General features: G+C 48.4%; 13 protein-coding genes across 13 annotated transcripts, besides 1 other annotated feature; all 13 read right to left on the reverse strand.

Moving 5' to 3' along the window:
- Positions 1-27743: part of a sequence feature (sequence corresponds to BAC RPCI93-26G5) that runs on past both edges of the window.
- On the reverse strand, positions 959-1843 carry Tb927.4.3620 (serine/threonine-protein phosphatase PP1, putative; the record flags this gene model as incomplete). The annotated part of the gene is made up of 1 exon (XM_839419.1): positions 959-1843. One exon carries the CDS (start codon positions 1841-1843, stop codon positions 959-961), a length of 885 nt encoding a protein of 294 aa, XP_844512.1.
- Tb927.4.3630 (serine/threonine-protein phosphatase PP1, putative) lies at positions 2880-3764 on the reverse strand (the record flags this gene model as incomplete). Its single annotated transcript, XM_839420.1, has 1 exon — positions 2880-3764. The coding sequence occupies one exon, from the start codon at positions 3762-3764 to the stop codon at positions 2880-2882; it is 885 nt and encodes a 294-aa protein (XP_844513.1).
- On the reverse strand, positions 4801-5685 carry Tb927.4.3640 (serine/threonine-protein phosphatase PP1, putative; the record flags this gene model as incomplete). Its single annotated transcript, XM_839421.1, has 1 exon — positions 4801-5685. The coding sequence occupies one exon, from the start codon at positions 5683-5685 to the stop codon at positions 4801-4803; it is 885 nt and encodes a 294-aa protein (XP_844514.1).
- Positions 6084-6593, reverse strand: Tb927.4.3650 (hypothetical protein; the record flags this gene model as incomplete). Its single annotated transcript, XM_839422.1, has 1 exon — positions 6084-6593. The coding sequence occupies one exon, from the start codon at positions 6591-6593 to the stop codon at positions 6084-6086; it is 510 nt and encodes a 169-aa protein (XP_844515.1).
- On the reverse strand, positions 7455-8900 carry Tb927.4.3660 (hypothetical protein, conserved; the record flags this gene model as incomplete). The annotated part of the gene is made up of 1 exon (XM_839423.1): positions 7455-8900. One exon carries the CDS (start codon positions 8898-8900, stop codon positions 7455-7457), a length of 1446 nt encoding a protein of 481 aa, XP_844516.1.
- On the reverse strand, positions 9273-10646 carry Tb927.4.3670 (hypothetical protein, conserved; the record flags this gene model as incomplete). Its single annotated transcript, XM_839424.1, has 1 exon — positions 9273-10646. The coding sequence occupies one exon, from the start codon at positions 10644-10646 to the stop codon at positions 9273-9275; it is 1374 nt and encodes a 457-aa protein (XP_844517.1).
- Tb927.4.3680 (protein phosphatase 2C, putative) lies at positions 10986-11825 on the reverse strand (the record flags this gene model as incomplete). The annotated part of the gene is made up of 1 exon (XM_839425.1): positions 10986-11825. The coding sequence occupies one exon, from the start codon at positions 11823-11825 to the stop codon at positions 10986-10988; it is 840 nt and encodes a 279-aa protein (XP_844518.1).
- Positions 12065-13384, reverse strand: Tb927.4.3690 (hypothetical protein, conserved; the record flags this gene model as incomplete). Its single annotated transcript, XM_839426.1, has 1 exon — positions 12065-13384. The coding sequence occupies one exon, from the start codon at positions 13382-13384 to the stop codon at positions 12065-12067; it is 1320 nt and encodes a 439-aa protein (XP_844519.1).
- On the reverse strand, positions 13698-16214 carry Tb927.4.3700 (hypothetical protein, conserved; the record flags this gene model as incomplete). The annotated part of the gene is made up of 1 exon (XM_839427.1): positions 13698-16214. One exon carries the CDS (start codon positions 16212-16214, stop codon positions 13698-13700), a length of 2517 nt encoding a protein of 838 aa, XP_844520.1.
- Tb927.4.3710 (hypothetical protein, conserved) lies at positions 16497-17006 on the reverse strand (the record flags this gene model as incomplete). Its single annotated transcript, XM_839428.1, has 1 exon — positions 16497-17006. One exon carries the CDS (start codon positions 17004-17006, stop codon positions 16497-16499), a length of 510 nt encoding a protein of 169 aa, XP_844521.1.
- Tb927.4.3720 (hypothetical protein, conserved) lies at positions 17304-18131 on the reverse strand (the record flags this gene model as incomplete). The annotated part of the gene is made up of 1 exon (XM_839429.1): positions 17304-18131. One exon carries the CDS (start codon positions 18129-18131, stop codon positions 17304-17306), a length of 828 nt encoding a protein of 275 aa, XP_844522.1.
- Positions 18220-18732, reverse strand: Tb927.4.3730 (hypothetical protein, conserved; the record flags this gene model as incomplete). The annotated part of the gene is made up of 1 exon (XM_839430.1): positions 18220-18732. The coding sequence occupies one exon, from the start codon at positions 18730-18732 to the stop codon at positions 18220-18222; it is 513 nt and encodes a 170-aa protein (XP_844523.1).
- Positions 19275-24353, reverse strand: Tb927.4.3740 (hypothetical protein, conserved; the record flags this gene model as incomplete). The annotated part of the gene is made up of 1 exon (XM_839431.1): positions 19275-24353. The coding sequence occupies one exon, from the start codon at positions 24351-24353 to the stop codon at positions 19275-19277; it is 5079 nt and encodes a 1692-aa protein (XP_844524.1).

The following is a 27743-nucleotide window of genomic DNA, read 5'->3' on the forward strand; positions in this document are numbered from 1 at the left end:
AACCCCGCCAAGTCACAAGACTTCACACACTGTTATCTGAATGCCCCACAACTCAGACATATGAGTATGTTGTCGGCACACAGCAGTGGTAACGGAGGGTGTGAGTGAGGAGGTCATGGAGGTGAAGGAAAAATAATTGACCAACTCTACAACGCAACCGTACCCATTATCCCTATACCCACACCGAAAAAAAAAAACGAAAAGGAAAAATTGTAGAGAAACAGGAAGAACATCCATCCCACACACCAATAACATTATAATCCGTTTCACCATTATATGCCCTCACTCTCTCACCTATTCTCGCCGTATTTATACTGGCACCATTTGTCCTCTCCCTATTCAACTTTCATTTTCATGCATATCATCCCCCACTCTTCACCGGTGCAGTAAACATCAGGAAGAGGTTGGGGAAAGAAAAGCATTGCTCAGGCGTAACGATATCATAACATGAAAGCAAAAATGGAGAAAACAAGGTGCTACTGCCAATAATGAACATAACAACATATAACTTCACGGAGATACGAAAATGGAAACTTTAAGAAAAAATGATAAAAACAAACGAATGATGATGGTGGAAATCACTGACACCCATATCAGCACTGTTTGAAGCGGAGGAGGGATAAAAAACATGTGACATACCGTAACATGTGCAGACGAGTAAAAGGTAGTATAAAGAAAAGTTATGCCCCCGAAGGCAAACAAGAGGGCAACGAACGAAGTAGAGGTGGCTACCAATGAGCAAAGCTCAGGGCAACAGAAACTTCTGATAACTAAAAAAAATATTTAAATGGCGTCACCTCCTGTACAACAAGGCCGCTGCAGAGCGTTTGGCCGATTGCTCTCCTTCCCCATACCCTTGCCCAACAACTCTCCCGCAGTGCATTCAACCATTGCAGACAAACAAAACAACATATCCCATTACTAAATATACACTCACTACGCAACGACTACTTGGCAATCAGCGAGCAGGTATAATGAGAAAGGAACATTGTAACTTCTCGTCAACATTCATGACGGCTGCATCATTGTCAAATTCACCACAGTAGTTCGGCGCAGAGAAGATGGTCACCAACTGGCGGTTTGCGAAGAAGCCGTAACCACGCTCCATCACTTGGTGAGCACGCACAACAAGGTCCATATCCACCATATCAAGGAAGTCAGTTACAATGTCTTCCCCAAACAGGTAACTCACACCGCGGTCACTCTCCAGGAAACCCTTTACTTCATCCTCGGGATCTGCCCACAGCAAGTCACAGAGAATACCTTTGTCAGGCACATCCAGCGGGCGTTCTATTTCATTCACAGAGGCCAATGAAGTCATGTCCGGACTCAGCCCACCATGCATGCAGATGATTTTCTCGCTCACAACACAGCATACAGGCATAGTGTTAAATACATCTGTGAATGCTTTAAACAGTTTGATGTTATAACGTCGCTTTACGTCATCGAAGAAACCGTACATTTTGTTTATGCTCGCACATTCATGATTACCGCGAAGGAGAAAGAAATTCTCCGGATACACAATTTTATAACAAAAAAGCAAAGTGATTGTCTCTACGCTGTGTCGGCCACGGTCAACATAGTCACCTAGAAACAGGTAATTTGAATACGGTGGAAATCCACACTTCTCAAATACGCGCAGCAAGTCGTAGTATTGGCCATGGATATCCCCACAAATCCTCACTGGTGGCGTGATCTCTAGAAGCATGGGCTGTGACATGAATACGTCACGAACGGTATTGAGAATTGTCCGTATGTCCTCCTCGCGAATGAGAATTTGCTGTTGCGTTGCACTGCCCTTGGCGCTGAGCATCCGCTCCAGCAGTGTCTGTACTAGGGTCATCCTTACGGGCTGGGTTGTCGGGCTAAACTACGCACGTCGATCGGATGCACACTCACACGAGTGCTACTCCTCCCCCGCCTTGCTTTCGTGTCCCTTAGTTATCGCTCTTGTCTGACGACTTCGATGCTACCTACACACTTGCTAGTAAGCCAGTAACACCTAATTACTAAACGAAAGCAAAGAAAGATGGAAGGAAAGGGAAAAAGTAATTAGAGCGGTGCGGTTTCGCGGTTACAGCAAACATGCCAAGAACCTACGGGGCGTCCCTGCGCAACGGAAGGAACCTCAAACAGGGGAAGCCCAACAGCAACAGCCAGGGTGACGACTTTTACGTATTCACAACATTGTTCCCGCCTAGACAGCTGTGCCACTGAGTGCAATGACGAGAGAGCAAAGCTACAGGGGTGAAAATATAAACATGCATAAAAGGGGGGATAGAATATTAGAATATTTATCTGAAACGGTGGCAGGGTGGACAAATCTCAAGCAGCAAACCCAACCCAAATTTCAAGCCACAGTCCATTTCAGGGTGATGGGTGTACATGAACTCTTTAACATGAGATTACGACAATTCCTCAGACAGCGTATTTGTTTCCACTCCTTCATTTTCTCCTCTGAACGCATATGTGGAAATATAAGCCATGACAAAGCACGCTTTTCTTAACGTCAGCCCTCATTACCAGAAAACGGAAACACACATGAACATATCTGCAAATGATGGGAGAGTAGATGGGCGGGGGGAACGAATGGTTGAAGGAGCGAATGTATCATCACCGCCGCAAAAAAACAAAAAAAAGACAGCGAAAAGTTGCAATTCAACGAGAGCGGGTGTGGAAAAAATGACCCATCCGGGCCTATTGACTGGGAGGTTTAACCTGATAAAGGACCCTACCCATGCTGCCATTAACTTAAACTCACTTCGTATAACAAACGATTTCTTCGCATTTCATCACGTCACACGCACTATCAAGACCATTCCGTGATTCACACATTGTCGCAGATACAAAAACGTCAGTACCCGACTCCCCGGCCCACATTAGCGAGCTGCAATGATAGCAAAAGAACATTGTAACTTCTCGTCGACATTCATGACGGCTGCATCATTGTCAAATTCACCACAATAGTTCGGCGCAGAGAAGATGGTCACCAACTGGCGGTTTGCGAAGAAGCCGTAACCACGCTCCATCACTTGGTGAGCACGCACAACAAGGTCCATATCCACCATATCAAGGAAGTCAGTTACAATGTCTTCCCCAAACAGGTAACTCACACCGCGGTCACTCTCCAGGAAACCTTTTACTTCCTCCTCAGGATCTGCCCACAGCAAGTCACAGAGAATACCTTTGTCAGGCACATCCAGCGGGCGTTCTATTTCGCTTACGCAAGCCAACGAAGTCATGTCCGGACTCAGCCCACCATGCATGCAGATGATTTTCTCACCTACAACACAGCATACAGGCATAGTGTTAAATACATCTGTGAATGCTTTAAACAGTTTGGCGTTATAACGTCGCTTTACGTCATCGAAGAAACCGTACATTTTGTTTATGCTCGCACATTCATGATTACCGCGAAGGAGAAAGAAATTCTCCGGATACACAATTTTATAACAAAAAAGCAAAGTGATTGTCTCTACGCTGTGTCGGCCACGGTCAACATAGTCACCTAGAAACAGGTAATTTGAATACGGTGGAAATCCACACTTCTCAAATACGCGCAGCAAGTCGTAGTATTGGCCATGGATATCCCCACAAATCCTCACTGGTGGCGTGATATCTAGCACAACCGGCTGTGACATGAATACGTCACGAACGGCATTGAGAATTGTCCGTATGTCCTCCTCGCGAATGAGAATTTGCCTTTGAGCCGTGTTTCCCTTGGCGCTGAGCATCCGCTCCAGCAGTGTCTGTACTAGGGTCATCCTTACGGGCTGGGTTGTCGGGCTAAACTACGCACGTCGATCGGATGCACACTCACACGAGTGCTACTCCTCCCCCGCCTTGCTTTCGTGTCCCTTAGTTATCGCTCTTGTCTGACGACTTCGATGCTACCTACACACTTGCTAGTAAGCCAGTAACACCTAATTACTAAACGAAAGCAAAGAAAGATGGAAGGAAAGGGAAAAAGTAATTAGAGCGGTGCGGTTTCGCGGTTACAGCAAACATGCCAAGAACCTACGGGGCGTCCCTGCGCAACGGAAGGAACCTCAAACAGGGGAAGCCCAACAGCAACAGCCAGGGTGACGACTTTTACGTATTCACAACATTGTTCCCGCCTAGACAGCTGTGCCACTGAGTGCAATGACGAGAGAGCAAAGCTACAGGGGTGAAAATATAAACATGCATAAAAGGGGGGATAGAATATTAGAATATTTATCTGAAACGGTGGCAGGGTGGACAAATCTCAAGCAGCAAACCCAACCCAAATTTCAAGCCACAGTCCATTTCAGGGTGATGGGTGTACATGAACTCTTTAACATGAGATTACGACAATTCCTCAGACAGCGTATTTGTTTCCACTCCTTCATTTTCTCCTCTGAACGCATATGTGGAAATATAAGCCATGACAAAGCACGCTTTTTTTAACGTCAGCCCTCATTACCAGAAAACGGAAACACACATGAACATATCTGCAAATGATGGGAGAGTAGATGGGCGGGGGGAACGAATGGTTGAAGGAGCGAATGTATCATCACCGCCGCAAAAAAACAAAAAAAAGACAGCGAAAAGTTGCAATTCAACGAGAGCGGGTGTGGAAAAAATGACCCATCCGGGCCTATTGACTGGGAGGTTTAACCTGATAAAGGACCCTACCCATGCTGCCATTAACTTAAACTCACTTCGTATAACAAACGATTTCTTCGCATTTCATCACGTCACACGCACTATCAAGACCATTCCGTGATTCACACATTGTCGCAGATACAAAAACGTCAGTACCCGACTCCCCGGCCCACATTAGCGAGCTGCAATGATAGCAAAAGAACATTGTAACTTCTCGTCGACATTCATGACGGCTGCATCATTGTCAAATTCACCACAATAGTTCGGCGCAGAGAAGATGGTCACCAACTGGCGGTTTGCGAAGAAGCCGTAACCACGCTCCATCACTTGGTGAGCACGCACAACAAGGTCCATATCCACCATATCAAGGAAGTCAGTTACAATGTCTTCCCCAAACAGGTAACTCACACCGCGGTCACTCTCCAGGAAACCCTTTACTTCCTCCTCAGGATCTGCCCACAGCAAGTCACAGAGAATACCTTTGTCAGGCACATCCAGCGGGCGTTCTATTTCATTCACGGCAGCCAACGAAGTCATGTCCGGACTCAGCCCACCATGCATGCAGATGATTTTCTCACCTACAACACAGCATACAGGCATAGTGTTAAATACATCTGTGAATGCTTTAAACAGTTTGATGTTATAACGTCGCTTTACGTCATCGAAGAAACCGTACATTTTGTTTATGCTCGCACATTCATGATTACCGCGAAGGAGAAAGAAATTCTCCGGATACACAATTTTATAACAAAAAAGCAAAGTGATTGTCTCTACGCTGTGTCGGCCACGGTCAACATAGTCACCTAGAAACAGGTAATTTGAATACGGTGGAAATCCACACTTCTCAAATACGCGCAGCAAGTCGTAGTATTGGCCATGGATATCCCCACAAATCCTCACTGGTGGCGTGATATCTAGCACAACCGGCTGTGACATGAATACGTCACGAACGGCATTGAGAATTGTCCGTATGTCCTCCTCGCGAATGAGAATTTGCCTTTGAGCCGTGTTTCCCTTGGCGCTGAGCATCCGCTCCAGCAGTGTCTGTACTAGGGTCATCCTTACGGGCTGGGTTGTCGGGCTAAACTACGCACGTCGATCGGATGCACACTCACACGAGTGCTACTCCTCCCCCGCCTTGCTTTCGTGTCCCTTAGTTATCGCTCTTGTCTGACGACTTCGATGCTACCTACACACTTGCTAGTAAGCCAGTAACACCTAATTACTAAACGAAAGCAAAGAAAGATGGAAGGAAAGGGAAAAAGTAATTAGAGCGGTGCGGTTTCGCGGTTACAGCAAACATGCCAAGAACCTACGGGGCGTCCCTGCGCAACGGAAGGAACCTTAGAGTGATAACTTCTTTGTTGTAGCTTAACGTAAAACACAGATCAATACGCTTCGTGAAGTTAGAACCATCACTAAAAAATATAACTGCATTACCCTATTTCGGCACCTATTTATACAACATCAGTTTCTTGTGCCCTCGCGAGCCAAGTTCGGGGAACCATGACACGAACGGACCGCTGAAACGGGACACGGTCAAGTATGAACTTTCGCAGTTGCTTCAACCATGCGGAAGTGTCTCCCACACGGGGTGACGCAGTTGGTGCCTCTTCCATGAGCCCACTCGATTGAATCTCTACGGCACAACTAAAGATAATTTCCGCCCTTCGAGGTGCCACTCCCGCTGATTGCCCGGGTTGCAATAGTCCTGAAGCAAATACCTGGCGGCGCATGGCTTCGCGCAACCGTCCGAGTTCGTCGTCCTGGACTGAAAGTTTCTCCTTTCGCCTCAGGCGGAACCGCATCTCCTCCGTGATCATATGCTGAGTTCCAACATTTAATTCTTCTAACGGGACCGCGACGTTAGCGTCGTCACCTTCACTCTCAGAAGACGAAATGTCATCGTCCCTTATATGATTGATTTTACACGTCCCCCGCCCCCACCCCTTGACCAAGACGGACATTCAACTACTCACAGTTTCTAACTTCTCGAGAGAAAGATGATAGTTGGAACATTCGAATACCGAAACGAGTGCAAGAAAACACAGGGCGTTGTAAACAGCAGTTCGTTAACTTCAAGGAATCATGGTGATGAAGGTCCCTCTAAGCAAACCTCGCAAGCTGTCACACAAACGCTGGGTCGTATCTCTGATGTTGTGACAGCGCAACTGAGCCACGTTCACACGTTTCCTCACTACAGCGGACAAGATAACATCACGATCGTATTTCCTTTCTCAAATGAGCGGAAGAATCACAACAGGTGCTGAGTGTCCGTATAGCATTCTCCAACTTAGAGATTTCTAGACCATAGCTCCTACAACGCGTGCATGACTATGGTGGCACCGCTAGTGGTAAATCTCAGCTGTGTGGCATTACTGCCAGGACGCTGGTGCCACCGACGGAAACAAAAGAAAGAGGGAGGAAGTATTCTTTAGTGTTGGGGTGATCGGATGACCAGCAAAAGACCTTACAACAACTCCGCATATTACTCCCCGCAATCCACGCCTCCGCCGCCCTACTCAGTTGTGCCCATCCACATAAAATACCGCTCACACTAAAGCGTTTATAAAAAAACGCAATACCAAAGAGGGATTCCGCTGCACCGGCAAACGAACTTCGACACGCACGCAATCAATATTCAATTATGCTAGAACTTAAATACCACAATATATACAAAAGGAAGCCGCACAAAGGGAAAAGAAGGATAAGCTGTAACCTTTAAAACGGCAAAGGAGCAACGCACCAAATCTGCGGGGTAAACACAAACTCATTTTTAAAACTGAATTAGTCGTTGCTTCTCAATAGTAGTCCATGCAGTGTCTTCCTCACGGAGTGGTGACGACGCCGCGCAACATATTCTTACACGGTCCCTCCCGCTCTGCGCTTATTAGTTGCTCAATGAGGTCTGGTCGCCCCACAATGCTGGCGCCTCTCGCACAGGCGACACGCACCATATCACTTCTGTGTGTCTTGTAAACATCAAACACATCCTTAATGAAACGATCGTAGTTTACCAAAGCAACATAAATTATTGTGTACGCCAATTGTCCGACAATGCGATTGGCGCTCAACTGATCGTCAGAAATGCGGAATACGCGCTCCTCATCCGGTGCCCGCTCAGCCGCCGCTGTCAGAAACCTAAGTTCTTCCAACAGTTCGTTGGGGCCCTTGACACACTGCTCCTTTGCCAACGCCGCTAGTATGTCAACGGGAGTGTCCAGAGGGTATGTTGTCCCCATCACAGTGTTGAAACGCTGGACGAGGGGCTTGCCGCCGCAAAGTCGAGTGTTCTTCGGATAATTAATGTTGCAGAAAATGGGGACATCCAACAACGTTTCCTCACCAGCCTCACTGGATGCAAGACGGTGGTCTACTTGCAGGTCCAGTCGTGTGTGAAACATCAATAATGACTTTGAGTAGACGGTTCGGAATGCGGCCATCCGCAACGGTGTTCCGTCAAGATGTTCGTTACCATCACTCAGGAGCAGTGGCCACCCAAAGACAAAGGGATTGGATTTCATCATCCTGTCCTCCACAAGACGAAAATGTGGGGAGGTTCCAAGAAACACACTGTATTCACAAGGGTAGTCAAGTTCAAGGTCCTTTGGATCTCGCCGACGCATGTCCGCCACGAAACGATCCTTCACACTGGTGGGACTTAGCGTTACACCAAGCCTCTCCTGTGTTGACGTTTCCATGGCATTTTGCACAGACTCGTAGTAGGGAAGATTTTTCTTCATATGTTCTGCGTCGACATCCAGAAACTCTGAAAAGATGCGCTTAAGTGACTCAAGGGTAGGCTTCACAGCATACCACAGCAACGGTGGGAAATGGTCTGAAATCTGTATGAGCAACTTTTCAACAGAACTGTTATGATCCCACAGTAGTTTGCATGAATGTTGTGGCTCATTCACAACGGGGGAGTCTTCCCTGTCGGCAAACGCAAAGGCTTCGCCAATGACGGTGTACTCCGCTTCCTCGTTACCAAGACAGAGACGCCGGCGCACAATACTGCTCATCCGCGCCGGATCCCATAGCTCCTTGTCGAAACTAAATCGGCGGCGACGCCACGACAACTCATCATATACTTTCACATCACAGGAAATTGTCTTCTCCGATTTTTGTGCGTCACTGCAGAGCTGTGCTATCCATGAAGGCTTCTGTAAATTGGCACCACTGCCAGTAGAAATGGACCTACAACGACGCAGCGATGGTGCGTGTAGTGTGCTCACTGAGAAAAAGACGCGGCCGCAGGCCCCGAAACATCTCATGTTCGCCCTCCGTTAGCCCCTAGTGCAGACTGCAACCTAATAAAACACACACTCCGAACACGGCCGTTCACCCCCTGTGCGGTGCCAAAATGAAAAAAAAAAGGACAGCACGTTCCTGTGTATGAATGGGTGTGAGGCAAAGAGGAGGGATTAATAAAAAAACAAATGAGAAACAATGTTGTCACTGCGCTCGTAACGGACGTGCGCATCCACATTTACCCGCTTGCAGCGCGGGGCGGTACCACATTGACACCCCGAATATTAGTCTTACGCGCCAAAACGACGTCTCGCACAGCCTACGTATACCTCCATACGATCGGTACTGCGTTATGATTATCGAGTCCACACACACACACATCGAACGGTTCTGGGTTACACAAACAGCAGCGCTCCATCCTCACTCTCCGGTTCGCGATATGCAACAGTTGGAAGCTGTGATTTTGAAATTGGCCGCGTCACCTCCGAAGTGAAGAGACGTGCATACGTCTTCTCGTAACGTAGGGGTGCCTGGTCCTCTGCAGGGCTGCTAAAAACAGAAACCATCAGCGGTACTGTGGGGATAAAGTGACGTTCCAGTGCTGTAAGCTCCCATAATGTGCTGTGCAGTGCGTGAGATTCTCCCAATGGAGCATCAGGTACGAAAGGGTCGTTCCCGTCAAACAGCGTTGCTGCCAGTCGGCCCGCCTCCCTTGCTCTATCCCCAGCATCCGAATGTGCAACCTCGTGGTCATCATTAGCTGGCACAAATGCCTCCTTCGTGGACCGGTGGATCAATGCGAGGCAGTTTTGGTGACGCTGCAGCACCTTACGGATAAAGGGGAGCACAAAGTAAAGAACAGGAGCAGGGGAAAGCGTCGCCACGCGAGCTACTTTTTTCGCGAAAGCGGCGGCAATGTACGCTGGCACACGAAGAGATGTTAAAGAAAGATCCAGCAAACGAAACAGATCGTAGCGATGCCGTGAGGCAAAGGAGTCCGGGGTGAGCAGAGTGTAAAGTTGCTGATAGTAATTAGGGTACTCCAATCCGTGGTCTAGCATAAGAATGAATATGCCGTGCAGTGCAAGCACGGCAATGAGACCGCCACTGGCAAAGCAACCGCTCAAATAATCTGCTACAACGAGAGGATTCGTCAGGTACGGCAAAATCACATCGCCCATCCGATGCAGTATGTGCACATGCAATGCCGCCTCTGCCGCATGCTGGAGGCAAGGCATCCACAACGCGGTGAAGTAGTGCCGATGGGCTCTCTCCGAGAAAACAGAAAGAACCGAAGACATCATAAGCTTTCGCCGTTCAGCGGCGTTGGAGTGGACGTACGCTTCGTCCGACTCGTAGTTTTTCTTTTCATCACGCAGGAAGTCCCACCGAAGGCATAGCTTGGACAGATCGGGCAGCGCACGGCCGTAGAAGAGAACAAAAACATTCACCGCTAGCGTTGAAACATTACACTTGTCATTGCGCATCCGTTTCTTCGTGAAGCGGGACAACAACGAGCCGGCGGTGCGATAAAGAAAAAACCAGACATCGTCACTTCCGCCCCTAATGTTACACAGCACGTCCCGCAACTGTGATACTTGCGGGTTGCACTCATTAGGACTCACATGATCACGTACGGGTTTCAGCAGCGCAGAACAGAGACAATTTTCGACCAGGGGTCGCACGGTTGCATCAAAACAGTCACAAAGGTCGTGAAATGTCGAGCATTTGTCACAGCTCTGCAGTGCCTTCGTGAATTCTTTCTCCATTGTCACTACTATTCCCCTTGTATCCCTTCCCCGTCACCACAGCACCAAAGGTATCCCGAAGCGGCTGCTGGAAATACCACGGCGCCCTCCCTCTTTACTACGCAAAGGAAGTGTGGCAGATGCCTTTACAAAACACCTTCCCGCGTGTCGCTCGCCACTTGGCACAAACTTTTATTTGAAACAATGGACAAAGTGTTGAAACAAAAACGACAGGTAGAAAAAGTAAGGAGCAAAGGCCAGCTGGCAAAAAGTGAGCAACTTACAGACACATAAGCAGCGCAACGCATGCACCCAGATATATATCTATGTATTGATACAACTATCACTATAACAAGCGACTCATGTCTTGTGCACATCGAGAAGCTCCGTGATAAGGCTAGGACAATCATCTGGTGCCACAGTCCCACGGGTCAGCTGCGCCACTACAACAGTTACATCATCCTGTTTCCCGCCCATGTAGTGGTAGCCTACAGCGCGCGCCTGCTTGGCAAACGGCGAGTCAAATCCCTTGTTTGCACCGTTCCGGCACGCACAAGCCACAAGGTTTTCCGCGACCCGTTGGCATCCATCACGGTTGACAGCGTCGAGATGCCGAAGAATGTCTGACATATCAACATTGTCGAGCAATCCATCACTTGCACACAAAAATACGTCGCCCTCACTTACCTCCAGCGTTGTTCGGTCCCCAACGCTCGGCGGATCCTCGGGGAGCTGGTACGGGCAGTTGAAGCTATGCTGTTGGGGTTCTGTTGCGAAGAAAAGCTTGGAACTACGCAAACAAATCGTCCCACAGTCTCCAAGGTTCAAGACAGAGGCAAAGCGACCGTCAAGAAGGGTCACAAGAGTTACGGGGCAACCCCCGGGCTGCTTCAGCTTCTGCGCCTCCGTGTACCCGTAGGTTAAGGCCTGCAACGCCCCAATGGTCCCGCGGTTGTCATCTTCTTGGAGCGCACGAAGCGTATGTTTCATGACATTCCGCGTGTATACTCCCGGATCAACACCATAACTTGCGTAGCCACCCACACCATCCGCAACTCCAATTCCACTTGTGTGAACCACAAAGGCATCCTCGCCGCCTGTTTTGGCTTTTTCAGGATGCGGTGCCGCAAACACACCACGACGACCAAACCACAGCAGGGGCCTAGCTGAACAGAGAAATCGGGTCGACGGTGTAAACATTGCGCTCAATTTATTTTTTTGTTTTTTTTGTTTTGTAAATTACAAAGTTTGAGGGTGGAAAGGATCTCACAGTAGATGAAGTCATAGAGACCGACGATCCACGGTAGCACACGAAAGGACTGGAAAGGGGGAGGGGACAACAAGGGGAAAAACAGATCGGTGGACCCCACCCATGTACATGCGCACGTGCATATAGATAAACAACGATAAGTGCCCCCATATGTGAAGATAGAAACAGGTTACCGCCTAATCATCTCCTCCTTCGTCGTGCCATCTTCGAACGTTGTCACACGCACACCGTCGGCGCGATCGAGGATGGACGTGTTGTTTGCATATTGGAACAGCATACTACCGTCAGGGTAGGCTGTTGTAGTTAACTCCCTTTTCCTAAATACTCTCGTACCATCGGGCTTGAGAAGTGTCACATCTCCATTACGATATGAATATTGCCACGTGCCGTCAGGCAACTGCGTACATTTGGGATCAGGCTCCGCAGAAGCCTTGTTCTCGCATGGGTCCATACCCTCCGTCTGGGGCTGCTTGGCCTGCACCCCAGGCACGCGTTCGGGAGAGGAGGGTTCGCTGTTAGCAGATGGTGTTGTTGTAACCTCAACCGTATCATGTGTCAAAAAAGTAGCCCCACTGTCTCTTAGCCCGCTCATTGCCTTCGTTACCGCTTCACGCTCCAACTTCATGCGATGAACCCGGATCTTCTCCCCCCGATCACTGGAGGCGTAGTAGGTCTCTGCTTTTTTTAACTGCTGAAGAATGAACCCCCAGTTCATCCGAGACACGGCGTCACGTGCTACCTTCTCACGAATTTCGCTCAACTTCTTGCCCACGCCCTCCGACATCGGTGCAGTCATGGCAAATGCTTCAGCCGCAGCTTTAGTATCATAAAGCGAGGCGCGCGCTGCACGACACCACGGTGGCGGCGGAGCCGCCGCTACAGATCCGCTGGATTCAGCACGAACTGCCTCCACTAGCACAGCTTCCGTTACGTTGACCACTGCCAGTGGCCAAAGACCGAGAAGTAATGGGGAGCGTTGAGCGGGCATATTCACGACGAGGAGCGGACGTTCCCCCGCTTGCTGTGCATCGTAGACTAACCACGTCCATCCGGCTTCTCGGCGGTTCGACGCATGTATAACGAGCTCCTCCACAAGAGCGGCCATCGATCCGAACTGCCGCTCAACAATACATCGCCATTCCGGCGGTAGCGCGCCGTCGGTCCCACACCCACACCGCTCTACAAAGTCATAGCAGAAATCCTCGCTGGCAAGAAAGTTGATTCGGTGTTTGAGGCACGGCACACAAGGGTGTTTCAAAAAGTTATCATCGCTCGCGATCTCAGACAGCGGGATTTTGCGTTCGAGAACGGGACAATTAGACATATGTGGTTCCCTCTGCTTGGACACGTGACCAGTGGCCACAATGAGGTGCGCGGCGCATACCGAAGCCCCGGTCGGCACGGGTGGATCGAGCAGCGGCAGCAGCGCCGGCAGCAACCGATGCAACTCCCGTGCGTTGCGCAACGATGTTACAGTCCTCCGCAGCATGGCAACAGGTGATGGGTCACCTTGTACTATTCCTCCCCCTCAAAAAGGACAAGCACCTTGGTACAGCAACGGACGAAAGGAAGAATCATTTCAGGCGAAGAAAGGGGTAAAGGTAGTGGACAGATGATTAAAAACAAAAGCGACGATGATAAACCAAGTAACAATACAGATCAATGGAGAAATAGGAAAGGTAGGCGTACGATCGAACCGCTGGGAGGGAAAAATCCATACAAAATACATGGGACCAGACCCAGGACACTCGGTAAGAACAGTCAGTACAAACAAAATGGTACACGCACATCTCGAAAAGTGTTTAACCTACTTCAAAGGACCGCCATTCAGGTTTTTCCTTGTTCTTCTTCAACTTGCAGTGCAAGGCGTACGACTTACCATACATTGCAGCAGCTTTTCGAATTGACTTATCTGTTAAGTCCGCGCAATTACTACTACGCGTGCGGGCTTTTGAAAGAAGCGCCTTCCCCACGCTATCGTCGCGTATGCTGTGCTTAACATACAACTCCAGCCATTGAATAGCATTGTCAGCGGTCATGCTGTTGGCGAGACGCAAGACACACCTTCCCACAACTCGAAAAAAAACGTTAGGGAGTTCAGGTGCTCGCCTAACCGCCTCAAGCGTGCGCATCAACATATTTTCGTCCATGGCTTGTAACGCAGAGGTCGCTGAACGACAAACAGCGGCAAGCGCATCCTTATCGTCCACGACATTAACAATCGCCCTAAGTGCATCTTCTGCCTCCAGGTCGTTGGCACCAAGCGGTTGGCGTTTGCTAAGCGCCGAAGCCATTGAAAGAAGTTGCTTCCTCGCATCAGCTACAATGGATATTATCAAAAATAGATCAAGCGTTGTCAGGTCCTCTGCTTGCGCCTGGGCCAGGACATCCGCACCAGGAAGCGCGAGAAACCCCGCGCGTCGATTTTCACTGCAAGTGGCAGCAATGAGCACAATATCCGATACGCTCCATCCTTCGAGGGATGTCAGGTTCTGTAGCAATCCGGATTGCTGGAAGTATGTCACGAACTTCAGCTTCCGTGCAGCCACGGCTATGGCAGTGAGACTCGTGCGATCGGGACCGCAGCGGCCAAGGTGTTCGAGAAGCGCACGAAACATCAAAACGTCGCGAGATTTTAGGGCGACAAGCACTTCACAAAGTTCTCGAACGTCCGCAGACGTCAGACTGGTGAGGGCCCTTGAAACGTTGGTCAGCAGAACCGTCGGTAGCGATGCGTTCCCAACATTTAAGCCCGCCAGCAACCTCAACAGACGAATGTTAGCTTCTGTTGATAGGGACCCCTCACGCTGCAGCTGCTCCAGCGTCCTACGAAGGACCGCATAAACTCGGGCGTCGTCGAGAAGACTTCTACCTTTTGCAATCTGAAGTGCTTGCAAAACCATTTCCAGTAACTCAGCTGTTAATACACTGGTCTGGTGTGGACCACTCTTGCGACGATCGAACTTACGAACCGTCGTGAAGCGATTAACTACCTCTTTAAAAAAAGCGCTTGTGGCACTTTCACCCGTGCGCGCTCCTGCATACATCATGTAAACCGCATCCTGCTGGTTGAAGGATTGTAGTGGGTTAGCAAGATAAGATGCCTTACAAAGAGTGACGGCACGCGGTGGAAACACCCGCAATGAACGCATGGCGCGGATGAGGTCCCTTGTGTCGGAGGGTGAAAGTGACGCTTCCGCATCCTGTATGTTTTCTTCGAACCGTCCAAGTAACTTACCGGCCTCCTGTGGTGCTACCATTGACAAACAACGCAGCCGCCACGGTACAGCTTTGTCCACAAAATTTTTCCCTTTCGCCCCAGCCACAGCCATGGTGCATAGCGTACGATGAAGTTCAGTACGAATACGGGGAGCCGTACCAGAAAGCGTGGAAAGGCTTTCGCAGCATTTCAAAATTTCGTCTTGTGACATTCCCGGAAGAAGCTGTAGCAGTAAGTCCTCAAACATTTCACTGAGAGTTGTCTCATTAAGCACCGCCATAGAATGAAGCAACCCAACTGCGTGTGCGGCCTCAACCTCGCCAGTCCTCCGACGACATAGAGCCTCCTGTAGCGCAACTAGCCACTCCGAGTTGGCAGTCTCCGCGGAGCGGCGCGTTGCGAGAACGTTCGCCACCTCCAACACCTGTGCGGCGCTCAGCATCTCTCGGGTGATGGAAAGGGTAACCGCACGAAGTTCGGCGAAGGTATCACCGCGCAAAAATATCCCGAGTTTGGCGCACAAGCAAACCGCACAAGGGCGGTTATCACCGCACCCTTCAATGCGTTGCGCTGTCAGTGCGGCTAGTCTGGTTGACACTGCTACAAACGAACCCGACACAAGCTGGCGACCGCAGCGACTTTGTGGCGTGGGAAGCAGAGAGTGCCAATATGAAGCACAAAGTGTGAGGTGTTCCTCCAGCGTCATGGTACTGAGCATAGCCACAACACTGCTTGTGAACCACCCACGCTCAAACACAACACGTGACCACAGTGGCCCAGAGCCCGGCTCCTCCTGAATCCGCTTGCCGATCGCTAAAATGTGCTGGCCACAAACCTGCGGCGCGCATTTTGAAAGAAATTCACCCACCTTCATTTCGAGGTGGCTCTCTGCGGGATACGATACGCGATGCATGAAATAGAGCAGGTCTGTTGCATCATCCACCTCCTCAATGGACTGCTCGAATTTCAGTTCGTGCAGATACGTCCGAGCCTGTTGGAGCTCTCGCGGTTCACTCACAGAACGTGCTATTAACGACTGAATATGCTCGGCATGTGGCCTCCACAACTTCGAAATCCATAAAGTCAGTGATCGACGCATCCCCCGCCGCCGATTCAAAGCAATACCTGTGGCACTACCGTCTCCGATTTCACACAAAAGAAAACTGACCTCCGTGCACAGAAGCTGCCTAAACCTCCCTCGCTGGAGATGAGAGAGTCATATCGATGAAAAGATTTGATAAAGGGAAGTAAGGATGAATGAGTGTGAGAAGCCTTGAATTAAAGAAGGGGAATAAACCGAAGCATTAAAACAACTTATAGGACAACGCGTATGTATGTGACGATGGCAAAATCAGACAGCGGCTCTTGACACCAACTGGACTCAGTCACCTTTTCCATGTTTTATGTCGACCACCACAGCGATTGGGGGCGCTTTCCCCACCAACAGTATCCCGTTCCACTTGCTGCGTCTGGAACGAAAGAGGCCAAAGGCGGTGCATGCCCCACAAAGTGCCGTCAGTGTATCGAGGACAAGCATCACAAGGGAAACAATAAAATCGAGCATCATAACGTACGTTTGTAACCACATGTAATATACGGCACCACCTATCCCCACAAGCAAAAGAAACACAGTCAAACTTGTAGACCCCACCTCTTCAAGGAGATTTCCGCGCTTGCCGAGAGCAAGGGTGGAAATACCCAACACAAGAAGCAAGAAAACTGAAATAATCTCCATGAACAACGCCGTGGGTGGAAAGTATAGAGTCGCACCCTTAAAGATAAGTAACGATAAGGTCGTGACAAACCAGAAAACGCACCAGCTGCACGTGCAATAGAGCAGCACTTGAAATAAAAGCGAAAGGCATGTCGGCTGCGTCCTGTTCACTCTCATTCAGCTTCAAAAATAAGGAACACTCTACCACCATATGTTACGGCGAGGTGATGTTTTGGTGTGTTGTAAGCATGTTGTCACCGATGACGAAAAAAAAAGAGGGGAAGAGGTTATTGTTTACCAAACAATTAAAAACCTTCAGTGTTAACAAGTGCATATAAAGGGAGAACCCATACTCAGGGGAAATGATCCACAAACACATTTACTCGTTCATTGCAACTTGCTCCCGTGTATCCTTCAATGGGGGAAAGGGGGTTTTAGTTAGTTAATAGGTGCGAGGCGCAAAGAAAACTGCTACTATTCCTCATCAATAGAGTCATCATCCTCATCGTCACACCCTGGCCCTTTGGCGGAACGCCGGAGAATTGTCCGCCGTTCGCGCTCCCTCAAACGGCCTAGGCGTTCTCGCTCTTGTTGCCGGACATTAGCTTGCTTCGAGGCCTTTAGCTGACGGATGTCTAATCCTCTCAACGGTTTCAAATCCTCGTCACTATCTTCCCGGTCAACAAACAAGAAGTTGCTACACGAGCTGCGCTTCACCGGCATTGCACCTGTTCCCCCTCCTTGCCTCGGGACCGAAGCGTCTCCATGAGGATCCCCTTCACTATCACAATCCTCCGTGTCTTCACCACTACTCTCCATTGTTGTCGCCTCGTAAGGCGTACCCGGAGGCTTTTGACACTTCGCACAGCACCGCAGAGTTGCTGCACAGGTCTGGCATATATGATGATATGCATGGGAAATTGAATTCTCGCCGCAGTGATTGCACTTTTTACGACGCTGTAGTTGAGCGTACTTACCGTAGTCAACCTTCCATTGCAGTATATCACAGCAGCGGCGACAGCACAAACTTGTCATGCGTGCCAAAACGCTGGCAGGTACCTTTTCATCGTCTAACTTGTAACGGTAAGGGTCAAACTTCACCTTATTCATGTGCACCTGATGTGAGCCGCGGGTACCATTCTTCGTGACTCGCCTACTAGGCATTGTTTCTGGGATGTAGTGACAGTGACAACAAAACTGGGCAGAAAGATGGTGTACGGTCGTGCAAAGTAATTGGTTAAGTTCAAGCGGTCCTCGCCACAGGGAGAATAAAGGAACTGCAAACGGATTCTTAACAGGCATAAACACAAGAAAGGAGAAGGAAGAGGGCAAGTACATGCAAGTCACCTTAGCAACGCTAGCACTGTATAATGCACGTTGCTCCCATATGCTAAGTGAGACACTTGCCTCCCATGGACGTGGGGTTGTCTAAGTAAAGTGAAAGCTGAGAAAGAGTGCTGCAACTAGCAAGCTCCCCCCATTCCCATAGCACAACGTCAGAATCGCCACCGGCCGGCCGACGCAGCACAAATCCGGCAACTACGCCAAAACTGCAAGGATCTCCAGCACATTGCTCAATTACGGTCCATGGTCCTAGTGAAGTGATGGGAAAATGCGAGGGTGCTTCTGCCCCATTTGTCGTCAAATACTCATCGTGTGTATTACCAGCGCCTCGTGCCCAAGACACAACAGAGAAGAGGAGGTCCTGCTCATCGTATTCTTTTCCGGATTGCGGCCCGTCACTCTCCATAGCTCCAACAACGTCACTTTTTAGGAATAGTACGCAGCCACAAGAGGCTGTCATGCCATCCGTCTCATTCATAATAGGTTTCTGCGTCGACTCATCAGTCACCAAGTCAGCCACAGTGCACCCCTTTGTGTAAACCCAACGTCCTGTAAACATGCTTGCAAACCTTCAACCACAAACACATATAAGCCTAAGTGTTTACGTGTAAGGCAAATAATAAGAAAAACGTGCTAGCTGTCCTCCCATTAAACGCAAACAGAAGAGAAATACCAGAAGACTATTCGTGACCACAGTAAACATAAACAGATCGTGAACCCTAATTTTTTTTCTGAGTCCCCGGTAGCACCGATCTCAACGACTGGGGTCAAAAGCTTCCACAAAAAAATGCACCGAAGAACAAAATGCATAGTGCAAAAAATGAATTTTCTAAGGATGCCAATACATGGTAGAGATTAAAACCTATACACCAGCTCTATTCAGGTGCTATTCAGGAGGAGTACCCTCTTAGCATAACCCACAAAATTTGTCAACCTGAGGTAAAAAACATATGACAACAACAGCTCGAAACAATAAATACATCTTCAAAGGTACATCTTCGACACCAACACGACACTTTTATAACCTAAGAACGAGTAGCACTGTAAACCTTTGGTGGCATCCCACGTGCAAGAGAAAAAAACAAAAACCTTGAAGGTTGTTTAATGCTTTTCCTTATTATTTAAAAAGGAAACCTCGTGTATCTGATCTCCAGGGACGTGACAAGCGTTACCCGCATCAATTACAAATGCGGACATAAGCGCTTCAGGGCGATCAGTAATCAGTTTCATCCATTCGTTTCCGTCAAACACCTTAACGTGACGCGTGATGACCTTCTCCTTCTTGGTGGTGGGATCAGTCCACAACTCACAGTGCTCCCGCAAAAATACCAATTCCTTTTCTTTTGACGCACAGAGTGACTCCAATGCGCTGTTTGTACCATTCAGTCCCTTCAATTGAGTTAGTAAGTCAACTATCTCTGCTTCAAGTGTAGCTAATGCAGTTTCTTTTTCAGATGATAAAAGGGTCAGTTTTTCCTCTAAATGCTTAACCTTACACTGCAGTGCGCTATTGGCTGAGTCAGCCTCGAGTAGCCGCGCGCTAGTATCCTCGGCCAACAACTCCTTCTCCGACAGACGTTGGGTCACCTCCTCTGCGAGCCTCTTATTCTCGGCAACCTTCAGCTCCAGCTCTTCTGCAAGTTTCTCATTCTCGGCAGCCTTCAGCTCAAGCTCTTCTGCAAGTTTCTCATTCTCGGCAGCCTTCAGCTCCAGCTCTTCTGCAAGCTTCTCATTCTCGGCAGCCTTCAGCTCAAGCTCTTCTGCAAGTTTCTCATTCTCGGCAACCTTCAGCTCCAGCTCTTCTGCAAGTTTCTCATTCTCGGCAGCCTTCAGCTCAAGCTCTTCTGCAAGTTTCTCATTCTCGGCAACCTTCAGCTCAAGCTCTTCTGCAAGCTTCTCATTCTCGGCAGCCTTCAGCTCAAGCTCTTCTGCAAGTTTCTCATTCTCGGCAGCCTTCAGCTCCAGCTCTTCTGCAAGCTTCTCATTCTCGGCAGCCTTCAGCTCAAGCTCTTCTGCAAGTTTCTCATTCTCGGCAGCCTTCAGCTCAAGCTCTTCTGCAAGCTTCTCATTTTCGGCAGCCTTCAGCTCAAGCTCTTCTGCAAGCTTCTCATTTTCGGCAACCTTCAGCTCAAGCTCTTCTGCAAGCTTCTCATTCTCGGCAGCCTTCAGCTCAAGCTCTTCTGCAAGCTTCTCATTTTCGGCAACCTTCAGCTCAAGCTCTTCTGCAAGCTTCTCATTCTCGGCAGCCTTCAGCTCAAGCTCTTCTGCAAGTTTCTCATTCTCGGCAACCTTCAGCTCAAGCTCTTCTGCAAGCTTCTCATTCTCGGCAGCCTTCAGCTCAAGCTCTTCTGCAAGTTTCTCATTCTCGGCAACCTTCAGCTCAAGCTCTTCTGCAAGCTTCTCATTCTCGGCAGCCTTCAGCTCAAGCTCTTCTGCAAGCTTCTCATTTTCGGCAGCCTTCAGCTCAAGCTCTTCTGCAAGTTTCTCATTCTCGGCAGCCTTCAGCTCAAGCTCTTCTGCAAGCTTCTCATTTTCGGCAGCCTTCAGCTCAAGCTCTTCTGCAAGCTTCTCATTCTCGGCAACCTTCAGCTCAAGCTCTTCTGCAAGCTTCTCATTTTCGGCAGCCTTCAGCTCAAGCTCTTCTGCAAGCTTCTCATTCTCGGCAACCTTCAGCTCAAGCTCTTCTGCAAGCTTCTCATTCTCGGCAGCCTTCAGCTCAAGCTCTTCTGCAAGTTTCTCATTCTCGGCAGCCTTCAGCTCAAGCTCTTCTGCAAGTTTCTCATTCTCGGCAGCCTTCAGCTCCAGCTCTTCTGCAAGCTTCTCATTCTCGGCAGCCTTCAGCTCAAGCTCTTCTGCAAGCTTCTCATTTTCGGCAGCCTTCAGCTCAAGCTCTTCTGCAAGCTTCTCATTCTCGGCAGCCTTCAGCTCAAGCTCTTCTGCAAGTTTCTCATTCTCGGCAGCCTTCAGCTCAAGCTCTTCTGCAAGTTTCTCATTCTCGGCAACCTTCAGCTCAAGCTCTTCTGCAAGCTTCTCATTTTCGGCAACCTTCAGCTCAAGCTCTTCTGCAAGTTTCTCATTCTCGGCAGCCTTCAGCTCAAGCTCTTCTGCAAGTTTCTCATTCTCGGCAGCCTTCAGCTCAAGTTCTTCCATGAGTCTTTGTACCTGAACATTAAGATTCCGGATGTCACTGCGACTTTTGTTATTTTCAAGAACTAGTTGTTCGTTTTCAGCGGTTTTTCTCTGTATCTCCTCCGCCAAGCGCTCGTTCTGCAGGGTAACTCCGGACCTATCCCTTTCTTCTCTTTCAAGTTCCTCATGCATATTGTGCAGTTGCTCGCTTAGGCTTTGATTTTCTGCCATAAGTTGCTCTAATCTGTCGTGGAGATTTTCTCGCTCGTCATTGGCTTGTTGAAGCTGCTGTCGCAACAGATCGTTTTCTTGCTGGAACTGGTTACTTCGATGCATATGGTCGTTGTACTCATCCAACGTCACCGAAAGCAGTGGTTCACTACTTATTTCGTCTGCGCTAACCATTTCCTGAAACGGCTTGGTTTGCGTCCCAATGGGTCGTAACGTAGGTTCAAGAGAGCGAACCTTGTGGGCATTTTGCCGTTTCTCTCTGTATGCCATGAGTTCCGCCTCCTGTTTGTCGAACAACTCTTCTAGGTTGTTATAATGCTTTCGCAACTCTTCCAGCAATGCAGTTGTCTTGATATGGTCATCGATCTCACCCTCAAGCCTCTGCTGAAGATCAGATATTTCCCTATCGCGCGCCTCAATGTGTGCTTGTGCGCTCTTCTCGGCCGCCCTGAGTGCCTCCAACTGTTCATCTAACTGTTCCAGATTCTCTAAGAGTCCCTCAATTTCCGCCTGTTTCTCTTCCAAGCGTTGAGTCATTTCTGAAAGCCCCTGCTCAGACAGTCTTGATTTCTCCTCCATCTGCCGAAGCTCGGCTTCGAGCCTCTCACACTCCGCTTCTAACTTTTCCTTTTCTTCCGAAACACCGCTTAACTCTGCCAGAAGGTCGTCCTGGGCGTTGAGAAGATTCTGGCACTGCTCCCGCTGCCGCTCTAGCTCCCGTTCAACTTGGTCACAGTGCTCCGTTTGCTCGCGGAGCTCGTCAAGGGTCACGCAGTAAACCGGTTCCGCGGTATCGTCCCCTCTGAAAGTCGACAAATTGCGCTGTGCACGTATTTGATTCGCCTGGGTTTTTTGGAGTTTCAATAACTCAAGTTCACTCGCCTGGTTATCGGCAAGATCCCTAAGCTTTTCAACCAAATCACGCAAACGACCGATCTCAGCATGAAGCTCACCATTTCGCTGTCGCAGCGACTCCTGTTCGCGCATGGTTGATGCTGTCTGCCGGCGAAACTCCTCGGCGGATTTCTCAAGCGTGTACTGCAGTGAACGGTTCTCGTTATGGATTTTGTCCAGAAGCATAAGCAGGTCTCCTATCTCGCTTTCATACGCATCCTTATCGCCTACGCGGCCCTTCATAGCAACCTCTTCAATAAACTTGTCGAACGTCATACCGCGGAATGCATGCTCCCTGAGATCAAATGCGCGGCACACCTCAACAATTGCACGATCCAAACCCTTTTTGGGTTGGTCGACGTCGCAAAGCATCCGATCCATTCCACGGGAAGGAAATTCTTGCAGCCGCTTATTTATCTCCGCGGCAGTTTGTTTCACTGGGTGTTGAACGTCAAACGACACCTGTAGCTTCTCCGATGTAGCAGTGAACTCAATATTCCTAATAGCATCCTCAGGAACATGGCAGGCCGCAGCCTGCTCGGTCCTGAATGTCGACAGAAGCTCCTCTGGCTTGCGTTCAACAACCTTCGACCACTCCCTCCCCGGATAAGACTTTCTGTGCTTGGTGGTGACGGTGGGTTCGTTCCGGTACATCCAACGCTCATCATGGCTGCTCAGTTCCTTGATAATTTCTTGTAAGTCCTTAATATTATTTGCAGAATCGCCTCTGGGGGCCTCAACAGACCTTAACCCGACGTCGGTTTCGATTCTTTCACGACGCGGAGCATTTGTCTTGCCTGCGTTTGTAAACAAACTGAACACGAAACGCTCCTGTAAATTCAAACGCCTTTCTTCAAGTTCGCTCGTGTACATTGAAAGGCAATGAAGCTCGGCCATCGCCTCCATGTAGCTGTTAGATAAATGAGAAAAGTGATCATTTATCTGGAGGCGAGTTTGCTCTGCCTTATCGAGTATCAACCCCACTTCATCGTCAGTTAATACGCAGTCCTGTGCTGAAGGATCAACTCCCACAATGGATATGACGGAGGAGAGGGGAGCCTTAAGCTGCACCGACGTTTTGGTGAATGATGTTAACTGACCTCCGAATGTCGGCGTCCCTCCCCGTTCGAGCTCCTCCTTCAGCTTCATCACCTTCAAACGGCAGCCCTTCATTCCCGCAATGCAGTTTGCAATGGCATCATTTTGTTCCTGCACTCGTGTGTCCGTTGTCAGACGGCAGTACGCTTCCTGATACGCTAAAGCACTTAATACCCAGTGATGTAAGCTGCTGATTGCCTCAGAATCTCGTGATGCAGCCAGTGACGAAAGACGCTGCTCGTTTAGTGATGAACATATCTCTTCAGCGTTAGGGTACGTTTTCCCAGTGATGTCTGCGCTTATGAAATCTGCAATGGCATTCGGCCTCCGGTATTCCATACGAATGTCGTCCCATGTGGAGCAGTTGGTTACTGTCGGGTCGTTTTGTGCCAGCGCGAGCACAGACTTGAGAACCTCAACGGCAACTGGAGAGGGGCATGCTTGAGACGTTACTTCCCGCATGTGCACTTCGTCAACGCTCGCCACACGCGCCTTGGCATCCTCAAACACGGCGCGTGCGGCAGAAACGCGGTCTTCGTTTTCGCTGCGGATGGCAGCCAGTTTATCACGCGCACTGGAGAGCTGCTCCTGAAACACGCCCATGCGCTTCATCTCCTTCTGAATTTCGCTGGATATATTGTGCTTCAGCGTCTCGCAGCTACCTTCATTGACTGCCCACTGCTCCACGACAACAACATGTTTGTCGGAAGAGACGACCGTGCCCAAAGCCCACTGCCAGTGCTCTCCGTTTGCCAAATGATCGAATGCAATAACTTGGCCAGGCTGTAAAGTTAGTGGGTTTTCACTGATAACATTCAGAAGAGCCATAATTGGAGCACTTCTAAAGCGACTTAATCCGGAGTTCGCGAATCCCTATATCCTTGCGGAAGTGCTATTTTATTTTTTCCTACCCACTGTTGTTGCTTGACTTGTTTTCCCTCTCCGATGTCGAGGAGAGAAATTTAATTTTACGTAGAGAAAAATGGCATAGGTGTATGGTCACATTTTTTTCTGTGCGACCGCAGGGGCAGGCAGAGCAAGATGATCCACATCCACCTGTTCCTTTCTTGCAGAACTCCAACCCCGACACAGAAAGGGTTTACAATAGATATATCGGTACTGCATCAACTGCTGCAGCTTCCGAAGGAGGTTGCAGGTGTTTACCACAAGTATAAACAAAATAAATATGTTATCGCGTGCAAAAAGCTGCTTCTTAAACGCGCAAGAAAATAAAGTCCTCTGTTAATCCTTACGCACACCTCGAAGGGGCACAAAGACATGTTACGCAGAACTACGCGAAGAAAGACGGTATTGTATGCTATCGCCCTCCCCTATAGCCACGTTAACATAAATAGTGAAACGCTGAAATGGGTTAGTCGTGCAAACGTAACACCCCTCCCGCACACACTCGCTGATCCCTCCTCATATACGCCTTTACTGGGGCGGGTAACGCTGCGCACGTCACTTCACATCCCTTTGCACAATAATCTTGACGCTCTGTTTGGACCATGTGCTTTATTTCCGTTACGGAACACTACAAAGATATAAGCACCGAATGAACAGCTGTGAGGGAATCAGTCGAGTATTCAAAAAAAAAAAATGCCCCTTCCGACTATATAAGAGCAACCACATATTCGTCAATCGATTTGTTCCTTTATACGAAATTTTCTAACTGCAAAGGTAACTACAACAACCTCATTAGTAAACAGCTAAACAAAAAATCTACACACAAACGTCGGCACGAGAGTGCCTATGAATTGAAACAAAGAAATTACAGAATACACACCCTGACACGCAAAATACGCTCGCTCGCTGACAGCGTAGGTAGGCGGGTAAAGGACAAACCACTGTAAATATTTTATTCTTAATACCTTTTCACACACGCTGAACAAAAATGTGATAACATCGGTAACTGTCCGCTTTAGCTTGTGTTTTTCTTTAAGATACCAGTCTCTAGTAACAGAAAGCGGTAGCTGTCCTGATTATCCTTGTGAACTACAAAATCAACGCCATTTCGTTCCTGTAAATGGTCAGATAATGTCCACAACAGTACCAGATGGTATAATATTTGATAAAATGGCACGCAATGCGACAACTTCATGGCATCAGACAAGCAGGACAAATCAAATACTTCCACTTCGCCATCGATGCAGATTCTGTGGCGGAAGGAGCACGGCAGCACAACGGCAAGTATTAATGCTGCGCATTCAACGACGTGCTGTTACTTGCACTCCTCATTTATTACAACAATAGGAAATACAGAACACCACCATAACCCCTCGTAAGCGTAGTGTTTTAACTTGGAGAAATCCCACACCAAAAGATACCTGGATATTCGGAAGTTGCTATAAAAACAAACACTCTATGGGTCCAACTAAGTGTATCGTGACGATCATTTTCATTTTTTTTTTCCTAATCCAGTGAGATATGCTTCTGCTTCCCTTGATCATATGTGTTGCTTCATTTTACTCCCTGGGTTTATTACTGTTCTATGCTTGATAGCCGTTTCACCTTCGGCACAGCGAAGCATTGAGAACCGGAACGGATATAAAAGCCACTTGCGCTTGGAACGAATCATTTTCGTGAGCACCGGTGATAATAAAAGTGAATGCGGCAAACTGATGGGCATAGCAGTGACCGCCACAAAAGCAACTATAGCACGACCCCTTCTCAACATGTAAATATGGTGTCCCCCTACATAGCCCGGTGTTTTGGTGCAAGTATCCGAACGACAAAGAGTAATCAATTTCCCGTTTTTCACTACAAAAATACAAGAGAACATAAGCTAAAAATACCGGATCTCACTGTATGAATAGAAACACAATAACGTGCAAACGTGCAATGCCTTGCCAACGCGTAGCTTATGTAAAGTCATCCATTTATTTACGCAACATGAAACACACACCCTGATGTTAAAAACACAGAGGTGGGACAAACCCCCCTCCTGCGGGTACGCTGTGGTAAGGAAATAAAGACATCAGACAACGTACTGTTAATTAAAGTTAAACGAAAGTTCATTCCGTCGCCGACTGTCAGCTCAACGCATATGTATTTTTCCAAGCAGAATCATCACAGTTTTTTTCTTGATATGGATACCATTTTATACAATAACGGCATTAACCACGTCTTTCTCAAATGACATTGCTTCGCTATCCCAACACTAACATCTGGCAACCACTCTATGTATACTCTGTTTCACATCTACTGCGTCCTGACTCTGTGATGCAGATTATAAACCTTGGTACCGCAAAATAGAAGCTTTAATAGCACTGAACCACATAGTTACTCGAAACTACCCAACGCTTTGAACCACCGCATGCAAAAGCCGGAATGAATCAGGACATGCGTAGCATCAAGAAGTAAACATAAGCTCACGGAAGTGAAATTCAACTATTTATCGCATTGGGATAACTCGAACAATGCTCCGTTAGAGACCCACCGTATGTTTCAGTTGAACGAATACTAAAAACGCTCGGTCTCTGCTTGAAAAATTTGAAGTCCCTTCTATATCAATAACTAAGTGGTCGCGCTTCAATAGTCGTGCGCTCCAAAAGAAAGAAGGAGAGCTAGAAATTTTTCGGTGAGTATAGTACAAGAAATTTGCAAAGAGGCATGAGTAAATGAACTTCGGGGGAATGTTTGAGCAACGAGAGTACCGTATCTGAATGCGAGGTAAGACTCAGTGTACTTGTTAGTGGCGCTTACCATCTTCACCTGCCTTGTTGACTAGTGCTGAAAAACGAGAGGAATAAAAGTGCCGCGGGCATAAAGCCAAAAGGCAAGCCAACTTGGTAATCTATTTATTTTTTTAACGGAGGTATCAATAATAACTTCAACAGAGGTTGAAACGAGGATACTTAGTGTGGAAAGGGCTGATGAATACATCTAGGACGCGAACCGGTAAGTACCTTAATTTCGGGTAAATGATAATAATAATAATAACCGTATTTCTCCAGTAGTCATACCATAAACCGAGCACATGCATAATGAGTTGTTAAAACACGCACACTATCTTCATTGTCACCAGTGTATGACACCCAACGCTGATCAAGCGCGTAGGCAACATATTACAAACGGGTGTTAAGTTGTATGAAATATGGCACTGTTTCAAATGCTACCCCCTTCTCAACAGCGTCAGTACACCTCGCACTGCAGTCGGACGAAGGCACAGATGTGACACCCAACGTCACGGTGTTTCAACAAGACGCTTGCAGAGCG

Source organism: Trypanosoma brucei, chromosome 4, assembly GCF_000002445.2.
Source record: "Trypanosoma brucei brucei TREU927 chromosome 4, complete sequence".
Taxonomy (NCBI): domain Eukaryota; phylum Euglenozoa; class Kinetoplastea; order Trypanosomatida; family Trypanosomatidae; genus Trypanosoma; species Trypanosoma brucei.